General features: G+C 39.8%; 1 protein-coding gene across 1 annotated transcript in view; it reads right to left on the bottom strand.

Annotated features, from left to right (window-relative positions):
* Window positions 1–10,398, bottom strand: part of LOC117442099 (probable inactive protein kinase DDB_G0270444) — a 25,596-nt gene extending 15,198 nt beyond the window's left edge. The window contains exons 1-3 of the mRNA XM_034078103.2: window positions 10,389–10,398; window positions 9,920–9,998; window positions 263–282 (exon numbers count right to left, since the gene is read on the bottom strand). Of these exons, the coding sequence (XP_033933994.1) occupies window positions 263–282; window positions 9,920–9,998; window positions 10,389–10,398 (109 nt within the window). The remainder of the gene's footprint in view (window positions 1–262; window positions 283–9,919; window positions 9,999–10,388) is intronic.
* Window positions 10,399–11,297: the final 899 nt, after the last annotated feature.

The raw sequence follows: 11,297 nt of genomic DNA, 5'->3' as shown, positions 1-11,297 counted from the left end.
AGGTAGCGAGCCTATTTTTGCCTTGGTACGGCATTTATGTTAGTCAGCAGGAAATCATGGCATTGTCCAAAGTAGTGGAGCATCATCTAAATGTATCAAGTATCGCGATGTTAGCGGAACATAAAGAACTGCAGGAAGTTAGGACAGTAGCACTACAGAATCGCATGGCGCTGGACCTCCTCTTAGCTGCCCAGGGGGGCGCATGTAAAGTAATTGGTGCAGAGTGCTGTTCCTTTGTCTCTGACGCCACACCTGAAGTTACGGATATGGTCCAGGACACAGCTAAGGGGATAAAAGAATTGCATGAAACTCATGGGTTTACACTTGGGGATTTAAGCGGAACTCTTGGGTCCTGGGGAGCGGGGTTGGTTAAATTTGTTGTTACTGTTGCAGTGTTTATCTTGGTTGTGCTAATCCTAGTGACCTGTTTGATCACTGTAATTAAATTAGCCATACGCAGGGTTGCCAAGACTACCCTCCAGGCCCCACAGAGGCTAGTGGGGTACTCTACTGTAGATGACACAATGTTGATGTACGACGCCGAGCTTCCAGACCCATGGGTCTCCGTGGCAGTTCCGGTACCTTGGGTACCTCCTTTCAGCGATTGATAAATTGATTAAAGTTGACACTCAGAATAAAGAATAAATGTTTTTGACTTTTCCTTCCTCAGGTTGTTAAGAATAAATGTTTTGACTTTTCCTTTCTCAGGTTGTTTTCAATAAAATGTCTGACTTCTCCTTTTCAGATTTTTGAACAAATGTATTTGAATAAAATGTATGTAGTAAAGTGCCTTACTCTTGAATAAGTGTATTGAAGTAAACGTAAAGTAATGCTAAAAATGGAGGACACTGTAGCTTTACAGATTACAGATTGATCGATTCATCACTGTGAATGTATACCTTGACTGTGAATTTTTAACTGAATCCCTATTGATTCTGATTTTATACCTCAATTGGATTTCTTATAATCCTACATTCTAATCGTGTTTTAATAAGTAATTACCTTAAAGTAAATCTTTAAAGATGTAAGCTAAATTTGAATTTGTGTTTGATGAATGAGATTAACTGAGGGATAAATGATAAAAGATCTTGTTTTTGAAACATATATTTTACTATTATATTTTTGTATTGCACATGTGTTATTATTGTGTTTTTTGACAAAAGAAATCAAACACTGAAGAAAGATGATTTTTCTATTATGGTTGTCTGTATCAACCATTGTGATTGGCTGTTCCAATCTTATTCTGCTTTTGATGTGATTAATGTAATGAGGAATCCACCCAACTCTGAGGACGTTTTATTTGATTCAAGTAGTGACTGAAAATATTCTTAGACTAATGTTAATTGGTTATCAATGAATTGATAAAAGCGTGGATCTGTGAAGGAAATATTTTTGTTTATGTGTTTGTACCAAAAAGCATTTTGTGTTTCACATAGGTCTGCTATAACTTAGAGCAGGGGTTTAAGAGGTTAAAGGTTAAAGGGTTAAAGGTTCCGCTTTCCTGTTGGGGGACTGTGACTAACTGCCAGAGGACTTTAACAGACTGTCTTTGTCTCTGAATCCAGGTTCTTGTGATTATCGATCAGAAGACGCGCGAAATAGAGGCTCCTCCTTGATTATCTGTGTAGATTTGCGCTGTGTTTCTGTGTAATCTTCAGTGTTGGCTGGGGAATCACATGATGAAGACGTGTGAGAACCCTGCCAATGCTCCCGGCCGTTGGCTCTCATTAAACTCAGTGTTTGATATAAAGCGGACTCCAGCCTCCATTCCTTCCATCTACATTGCTGAAAAGAAAATCTCTCTCACACTCACTGAATGAGCCATAAAAAGCAGAGCAATTGGGGGGGGTTGAAATATGGCGCTCTGAAGAAGAAGAGTTTTGAGCCAATCAGCACTCAGTGCTAATCTACAGTATCAGGATGCCTTCACACACCAGACATTCTGTGTCATAAAGAGAGGAGGAGAACGAGTCAGGAGGACATGTTCTTCCAGATCTTGTTCAAAGATAACATTTTAATTGAATGACCAGATGTTTACAGATGTACAATTAATGATTGTTTTTATATTTCCAATGAACAGACATGTGTTAAATAGTGGTGACAAATATATTTTGTCAGATCAGATTACACTTTCACACTAAACAAAATAAATTAATTGATATTTTCCGATGATAAAGGTATTGAATAAGAGATATTTCTAATATTATAACAGATAATGTTAATATCCTTAATTGTCAAACAATCAGGCTTAACAACACTACTCTTCAACGTATTATCCATGCACAGACACCCCTACAATGATGTTTCAAGTTTAAAGAATGTTTAATTCTTCCTTTCCAGGTTTTTACAAAAGTCTTTGAATATTTGCCTAACTTTTCCTTTTCAGATTGTTAAACATTTTGAGAATTGTTTGATTTTCCCTTCAGATTTTGAAATGACATAATGATTGATAGTTGAAGTAATGTAATTATGTTATCATGCCATAGTCTTTCGATTTAATATGTAATGAAGTAAACGTAAAGTAATCCTAAAATTGAAGACACTGTAACTTTGCAGATTACAGATTGATCAAATCACAACTGTGAAGTGTATACCTTAACTGGATCTCTTATGGTCCTGAGTTTAAAATGCTTTTGAGTAGTGATTGCCTTAAAGTAAATATTTTAAACTGCAAGCTGGTTTTTATTTTATAGTTTGATAAGTGAGATCAACTAATGAGTAAATGTTAACTTAAAACATATTATTTTAAAGTAGATGTTTTTGCTATTGTGCATCTGTGTTTTATGCAACAAGTCCTCCAACTCATACGACCAAATGGGTCGAATGTTCAAGCCCTTATTAAAAACCAAATATGTCGTTTGTTCAAGCGCTTAATACGACCTATAATTACGTTTAAAGTTGTCGGCCTCTAGTGCTCCTGTTGAATGCAAACGTTACAGAGGGTCGTTTATTCACAAATAACCCTCTCTGAAAAATCCTAAATTGCAGGATAGTTTGGCCATTAAAACGCTTTATGATTAGATTTATAGCGAGAAGTGTATATTGTACTTTTAGAATCCACGTCCAGTCGATATGTAGGATCTATAGTTTGATAGATATTACGAAGATGATTTGAGGTTTTGTCAGGAGAACGTGTATATGCGGCAGCCTCCATGTAAAGTTACGGGTTGAAAACAGTATTTCCAGTCTCGACGTTTTCATAATAAAACCAATGATCAAATGATTTAACAGTGATATCTGCACTACTCACCAACTAAAAAACATCAGTTTATCCAAGTTAATTATATGACATGTATTGGTTTAAATTGTGTACAATGCTTTTGTGTTTTTCCAATAGGTTTTTCTCTTTCGATTCTGAGAGACACATTTCTTTTTTCAGAGGTTTTGATAGGCTAAAATCACGCCGCAATGCACGTCGGGATATGGTGTTTATGTGATATGAAATCGGAAAACATTTATAAAAATCATACTTTATTCCAAGTGTTCTTGCTTTTCTCTTTGGAACTCATCACATAACGGCATTGTAATACACAGTTCGGCTGCATTAAATATTACAGATCTGCCCTAGATATGTATTTATAGAGCCCTGATCAGAAGACCTTTTGACAAACTGGAAGAGATGCCGCCAAAACTGAATACGTGACGTGGACCATAAATATATCAACAATTAAACAACATCTTCCATTTCTTTTCACACAATACGTCTCCTTGCAGCATCAACACTAAATCGGCTGACTTTTATATTTGATCCAATTAGTAGATAGTCTGTATTTATACCATAACGGTGCACAGCTGATAGAAAGGGACTTACTTAAAGGAACTACCTTTCCAACTCCTCATGCAGTTGACTGTTACAGGTCGATACAGGTACATGGCACAATGCATAAGCTTCACATCGAGAGACTGAAACTGTATTTTCCTTTACCATTCTGTTTTAATTTCACAATAAAGTGAATAGTCATATTATGTACGATATTATTATGTTTTATTAGCTACACCACTGTTTTTTAACCCGCGCCACCTAGTGGTTAAAGCACGTTATTGAATGTAGTTGTTGAATAAGTTATATTTGATGAAAACATTTAAATATTAAGAGTAGCCTACATACAACATTGAAAATAACAAGAAGATACTGTAGTGATCTCTACAATAAAACAGTTTAGTGCAGGACGTCCAAAGATATTAACAGGAGGATGTGCAAAACAGACAAACTGATAAGGCTGAATTTTACTCAGGTGTAACTAAAGTCTGATTTAAGGGTTGTTTTTATTTCACATCATTAATCAGAATCTGCAAAGTAACTCAAATAAATGTAGTAGAGTAAAAATACCAGGTTAACCTCTGAATTGTAGTGGAGTAGAACAAAGTAGTACATGCTGCTGTAACAAAAACATTTCCCAACTTGGGATCAATAAAGTATCTTATCTTAAGATGATCGATGGCTACTGCCATATTTGCTAAATGTGCATCTGAACCTTGACAAGTGCATGTTTCAGGCTTATCAATGAACAACAGGAGGGGTCACAGACATAAGACCAGCTGTTAAATAAAGCTCTTCTGACCTTAGCTGGCATGTGGGTATATATAGTAATGCTGCCCATTATGGACACAAGCAATTTTCACCCATGTATTAATTATATGTTTTAAATTTGATAACACCAATGTGTTTCGTATCCCCTAAACCTCCAGGGATGTATACAGTTTAATACTGGCAACTTCTAATTGTGGGAAATACGAAAACGTCTTTTAAAACTACAATTCCCAGTAGAGACGTGCCATAGAACATGTTGCGAAACACATAATAGCCAGCATGTGTAATTCTGGGGGGGGGGGAGGGCTGGGCTGGACCCGTCCATGTCCAGATTTGGATAGTCTGGCGTGGTTCCATTCCATTTCAAAGAGCTGTTTGACACTCGGCGTAACCTTGTCGCACTGCCACCCCAACATCCAATCACAGGGCTTGAGGGCTAATCACGGGGTTTGTAAAGCAAGGCGGATGTTGTAGTCCCAAACGATAGCTGGGGATTCTGGGTAGTGTAGTGTCTTCTGAGACTCTGGTGTCTAAACTCCGAAAAAACAATTTGTTTCTCCGAATCGAAGGTTAAAAACACAAAACCATTGTACACAATTTAAACCAATCAATATTGTGTAATTAACAAGGATAAACTGATGTTTTTTAGTGGATGAGTAATGCAGATATCACTGTGTAATCATTTGACAGTGTGGGGAATACTTCCGGTTTTATTATGAAAACTTCGAGACCGGAAAAACTGTTTTCACCCATGCTAACTCTACATGGAAGCTGCCCCATATACACGTTCTCAGATCTCACTGTCAGCACGCCTCGAACAATGCGCCATGTCGGAAAATACAACACATTCTGTCATTTAAAATGACAATTTGTAACTGAGAGGAGTGACTGCTCATTTCTGCCGAGATGCTCAAAGGGTGAGACGCTGTGTCTGAGAATCACTGACTGGCAGAATTTGTATATTCTGGAGTGGAGCTGTGCAGAGAGCAGGGTGGAGGAAATGAGAGCAGTGGATCATCACGGTGCGGAGAGGAGCAGCGCTCGTTCCACTAGTTCCACTGCAGCTCATGGTAGCAGCTAGCTGGTCCTGCTGCTGCGGGTGCAGCGGGTCAGTAGGCGTGGGCACCTGTTCTTCGTGGTCCCAATCCTCCCAGTTTTCATAGTGAACATCGGGATCCTTGTGGATAGCAGGGTTGTCCAGCTGGACCGGCTCCGTTGGAGATCGCGGTCGTTTACGCTGACTTGTGACTGTGAGAAATGTTTCCATTTTCGATCTACTGAGAATTAGCCAAGTAACAGTTCACGCAGTAAATTACAACGACCCGCCCCCTGATAGATCCCGCGAAAATGTATCATATTTATAAATATGATACATTTTCATATCAAAACAATGGGGTTGCTAAGCCGTTGCTAGGCCAATTGTTGCCAATTGTTGGAGTTGCTATAGCAACTCCTAGATACCCCCTGGTGCCGCCCCTGCACCACGCGTCTGGAAAAGCTTCACACCATATCCCTCACTGGCAAATATTTGTTGTTCGATTGCCTTTACAGCACGGTTAATGTATTATATTATTGAGGTGTCTCAAATATACGTCAATCAAGTGGCACCTGCTAACGGGGTGGTGGATGATAGGTTTACATCTAAAAACATATTTTTGAAACATTATTATTTTTATTATATTTTTATTTCTTTTGTTACTTTTTTTTTTAACGGTCCGCGATCTACCCGCACTCGACTGGTTGGCGACCACTGATCTAGATGGTGCTGACTGACACAAAACCTTTCAGATCAGCAGGTACAAAGACATCGGAGGGACATGAAACCAGAGTAGCCACAAACATGGAATCTCAAGAAGCTCAGGCTGCTACGGTGATGTTATTTTTCCACTTCTTCAAACAGGCTCTGGCTTGCAAACACATTTTGATTTAATGGCAAATGTACTGCTTTGCCCCTGTACAAATGTTGTACCTTTGTTTTAAAAGCTTTTCATGTGAACATCGCTGCTACAACCCGCTGCTGCAGATACATGCTTTACAACATCAGGAAGATACGTCCCCAGCTGACCCAGAAAGCCACGCAGGTTCTGGTCCAGGCTCTCGTCACCTCATGCCGAGACTACTGCAACTGCCTCCTGGCTGGTCTACCTGCATGTGCCATCCGACCTCTGCAGCTCATCCAGGATGCAGCGGCTCGTCTGGTGATTTATGGTATTGAAATTGAGCAACTATTAGTCGAACCGCATAATCCTGCTTTATCCGACCATTTCTTAGTAACTTTTGAAGTACTGTTACTAGACTACAAAGCATTAGTCAAAAGCTCTTGCAGCAGAAACCTATCTGTTAGTGCTATAGCCACATTTAAGGAAGAGATTCAACCAATACTTAACTCGATAGCATGTCTGCATGTAGGGGAGGAAACTTATACAAAATGTACACCACCCCAAATTGATCATGTTGTTGATAGTGCTATAGATGCGCTGCGAATAAAATTAGATTATGTTGCTCCTTTGAAAAAGAAGAAAATAAAACAACATAGATTAGCTCCATGGCATAATGCCGAAACCCGCAAAATAAAGCAAAAGTCTAGACAACTTGAAAGGATATGGCGTTCCACTAAACTTGAAGAATCTCGTTTAATTTGGCATATTACTCTCAATGAATATAAGAAAGCACTGCGTAAAGCGAGAGCAGCCTACTACTCTTCATTAATAGATGAGAATAAGAATAATGCAAGATTTCTTTTCAGCACTGTAGCCAGGCTGACAGAGAGCCACAGCTCGATTGAGCCTTCTATTCCCTTAGCACTCAGTAGTAATGATTTTATGTGCTTTTTTAACGATAAAATTGTTACTCTTAGAAACAAAATTAATGACCTCTTGCCTTCGACCAGTATAGTGTTATCAACAGCTCCCGAAATCGTAAGTTCTAATATTACACTAGATAGTAAACTAGAATGCTTTTCAGCCATTAACCTTGAACAATTACATTCAATGATTCTCTCTTCTAAACCATCAACGTGTATGTTAGACCCAATTCCAACTAAGCTGTTGAAGGAAGTTTTTCCATTAATTAGCACTTCTTTATTAAATATTATGAATATGTCTTTATTATCAGGCTATGTTCCACAATCATTCAAAGTAGCAGTGATAAAACCGCTTCTTAAAAAGCACAACCTCGATCCAGAGGTTTTAGCCAACTATAGACCTATTTCTAATCTTCCGTTCCTCTCAAAAATTCTTGAGAAAGCGGTCGCAAAACAGTTGTGTGATTACTTAAAAAACAATGATTTATTTGAAGATTTTCAGTCTGGCTTTAGAACACATCATAGCACAGAGACAGCTCTGGTTAAAGTCACAAATTATATTCTAATAGCCTCAGACAAGGGACTTGTCTCTATTCTTGTTTTGCTCGATCTTAGTGCTGCATTTGATACTATCGACCATGATATCCTATTGCAAAGACTAGAGCACTTAGTTGGCATACAGGGAACTGCTTTAGGCTGGTTTAGGTCCTATCTATCTGAACGCTCTCAGTTTGTACGTGTTAACGATGAATCTTCCACGCAAACCAAAGTTAGCCATGGAGTGCCACAGGGCTCAGTGCTCGGACCTATTTTGTTCACATTATATATGCTTCCGTTAGGCAATATTATAAGGAATCATTCTGTAAACTTTCATTGTTATGCGGATGATACTCAACTATATTTATCAATCAAGCCTGATGAAATTAATCATCTAAATAAAATTTAGTTATTGTACTTGGCCCGAAGAATCTACGAAACAAATTATCTAAAGACATACTAACTATGGATGGCATTAATTTGGCCTCCAGTGAGACTGTAAGGAATCTTGGTGTTATATTTGATCAGGATTTATCCTTTAACGCCCACATAAAATCAATTTCAAGGACCGCCTACTTCCATCTACGTAACATTGCAAAAATCAGGCATATCTTGCCTCAAAACGATGCAGAGAAACTAGTCCATGCATTTGTTACTTCTAGGCTGGATTATTGTAACTCTTTATTATCAGGGAGTACCAAGAAGTCAATCAAGTCGCTTCAGCTGATTCAAAATGCTGCGGCTCGTGTACTAACCAGAGTTAGGAAAAGGGACCACATTACTCCTGTTCTGGCTGCCTTACACTGGCTACCTATAGAACACAGGATAGAATTTAAAATTCTTCTTCTCGCCTACAAAGCCCTTAATGGGCAGGCGCCATCTTACCTTAAAGAACTCATTATACCCTACTGTCCTACTAGGGCATTGCGTTCCAAGAATGCAGGGTTGTTGGTTGTTCCTAGAATCTTTAAAAGTACAATGGGAGCCAGAGCCTTTTCTTATCAAGCTCCACATTTGTGGAATCAGCTTCCAGTTTGTGTTCGGGCGGCAGACACCCTATCCGTTTTTAAGAGTGCGCTTAAGACCTTCCTTTTTGATAAAGCTTATAGTTAGGGCTGATTAGATTCAGCCCCTAGTTTTGCTGATATAGGCTTAGTTTGTCGGGGGACATCTTACTTCTTCCTTCTCTCTGTCTATACCCGTGTACACTCATGTTCCGATTAACCCAGCTTCCCCAAATGTCTTTCTTTTTGGTGTCTATATACGCTGGGATCCGGAGTCATGGATGATCCTGCGGTCCTGTGTCCTGGATCGCGAGCGCTGGATCTTGAGTCGTGGCTGTGGTCCTGGATCAGTCTTCAACCTTCCTAAATTCTCCCACATCACGCCGCTCCTCCGCTCCCTCCACTGGCTTCCGGTAACTGCTAGAATCCACTTCAAGACACTGGTACTTGCGTACCATGCTGCGAATGGATCTGGCCCTTCCTACATCCAGGACATGGTTAAACCGTACTCCCCAGCACGTGCTCTCCGCTCTGCATCAGCCAAACGACTCGCTGCACCCTCGCTGCGAGGGGGACCCAAGTTCCCATCAGCAAAAACACGTGGGTTTGCTATCCTGGCTCCAAGATGGTGGAATAAGCTCCCATTGACATCAGGACATCAGAAAGCTTACACACCTTCCGGCGCAGACTGAAGACTCATCTCTTTCGACTCCACTTCGAGCGATAGAACTATTAACAAAGCACTTATATACTAATAAAGGGCTGGCTTATCTAAAGCCAGTTGAGTAGCACTTGAAATGTTTTTACTCTATGAAGCTTGATGTACTTTATGATTCTGTTTTCTTCAAGCTTGTATTTTGTTGGTAGAACGCACTTATTGTAAGTCGCTTTGGATAAAAGCGTCAGCTAAATGCAATGTAATGTAATGTAATGAAAACGACAATTGTTAATACAAAATAATGAATAGTAAGACCGTATTGATCACAATTCAGTAGTGAGTTTGTGGCTGTTGTAGTCCGCAGGAGTAGCTGTGCGTCCACTCACCATAAATATGGAGTCCAGGTCAGTTTGAAGCTGCTGGGCAGACTGACCACCAGGACCCTCTGATCTCTGCTGATGAAATCTGTGGAGCGAAGAGGAGGATTTTAAACAAATACAGAAACTAAGAGTTACACATTCTGAGTTTGAAGATCCTCGTTCAAACTGGACATACAGAGAGACATCAATGAAAAGCAGACGGGGACAGGAAGTAGCTTTGATAAACAAACCGGACTAAAGTGAGCAGGCTGATCCGAACAGGACAGTCTGAATGAGGTGATTGTGTCAGACTGTCAGAAGTGCAATACATCTTCAGTGTCTGACATCAGTTTGAAGCTCTGCTGTGTTCTGCTTGTGGTTCAGTTCTTTGCTTCAAGAACTCCTTTACGATGTGCAGCAAATACAATGCAGCTGAGAAGGATGTAGACATTATAAAGCTTTAAAAGCGAACAACAAAAATAACTTGAATTCATACCTTGGTCCATCGCTATGCTCTCCATCCCCAAACCCAATAGGTCGAGGCATAGAGTTTTCACTCTTCATGGACACACAGCTGGGTCCAGGTCCAGGAGAGTCTGGTCTCTCATGGGGGATCCTGATAGAAACACAATCACTGATGAATGTTCAGAAGATAAAACTTTGCTGATAATTATGTTGAATTTCAAGCGTTTTAATAAATAAAAATGACTTTTGCTTTAAATTCTTACTCTGGACTATCATCATGCTCTCCATCTTTAAAATTAATAGGTCGAGGCATAGAGTTTCCACTCTTCATGGACACACAGCTGGGTCCAGGTCCAGGAGGGTCTGGTCCCTCATGGTGGATCCTGATAGAATCAAAAACATGATGAATGCAAAGGTTCACTGACACTCTGCTGAACATGATGCTGACTTTTGAACATGTTCATACTGATAAGATGAATAATAACTTTGGATCAGTGGTGTCCATCTTGCAGGTTGGCAGGCTCAAAGGTCCTCTGTAGATTCCTGGAGGATCTGTTGTGGAGTCGAACCTAAACACAAACACAACAACATGCTCGTTACTGCTCCTTCCTCTCTGCCACACACTGGATCTGGGACTGAACAAGAAGGGAGTCTGAGTGAGCTCATACTAAATCAAACACAAGGTATTTATCTATGGAGATTTACAATGAAGTGTGTTCATCAGCAATATCAAGAATGAGAGAAGTCATATCTGCTGTGGAGGTTAGGGTTAGGGTTAGGTTGGGGAAGAGCGCAGGGCTCCAGAGGAGCCCTGCGTGGTGCACTGGCTCTCGGTAGATAGGTGTTTAAAAAAACATTAAAAACCTCCGTAAACATAAACCTTATAAAAACCCTTTTAAAAGCATCATCAAAGCTCCGTGAGGACAAGACCGTTTCAGAT

This window comes from Pseudochaenichthys georgianus, unplaced genomic scaffold (genome assembly GCF_902827115.2).
Source record: "Pseudochaenichthys georgianus unplaced genomic scaffold, fPseGeo1.2 scaffold_296_arrow_ctg1, whole genome shotgun sequence".
Taxonomy (NCBI): domain Eukaryota; kingdom Metazoa; phylum Chordata; class Actinopteri; order Perciformes; family Channichthyidae; genus Pseudochaenichthys; species Pseudochaenichthys georgianus.
This window is presented reverse-complemented; position numbering and strand designations above follow the sequence as displayed.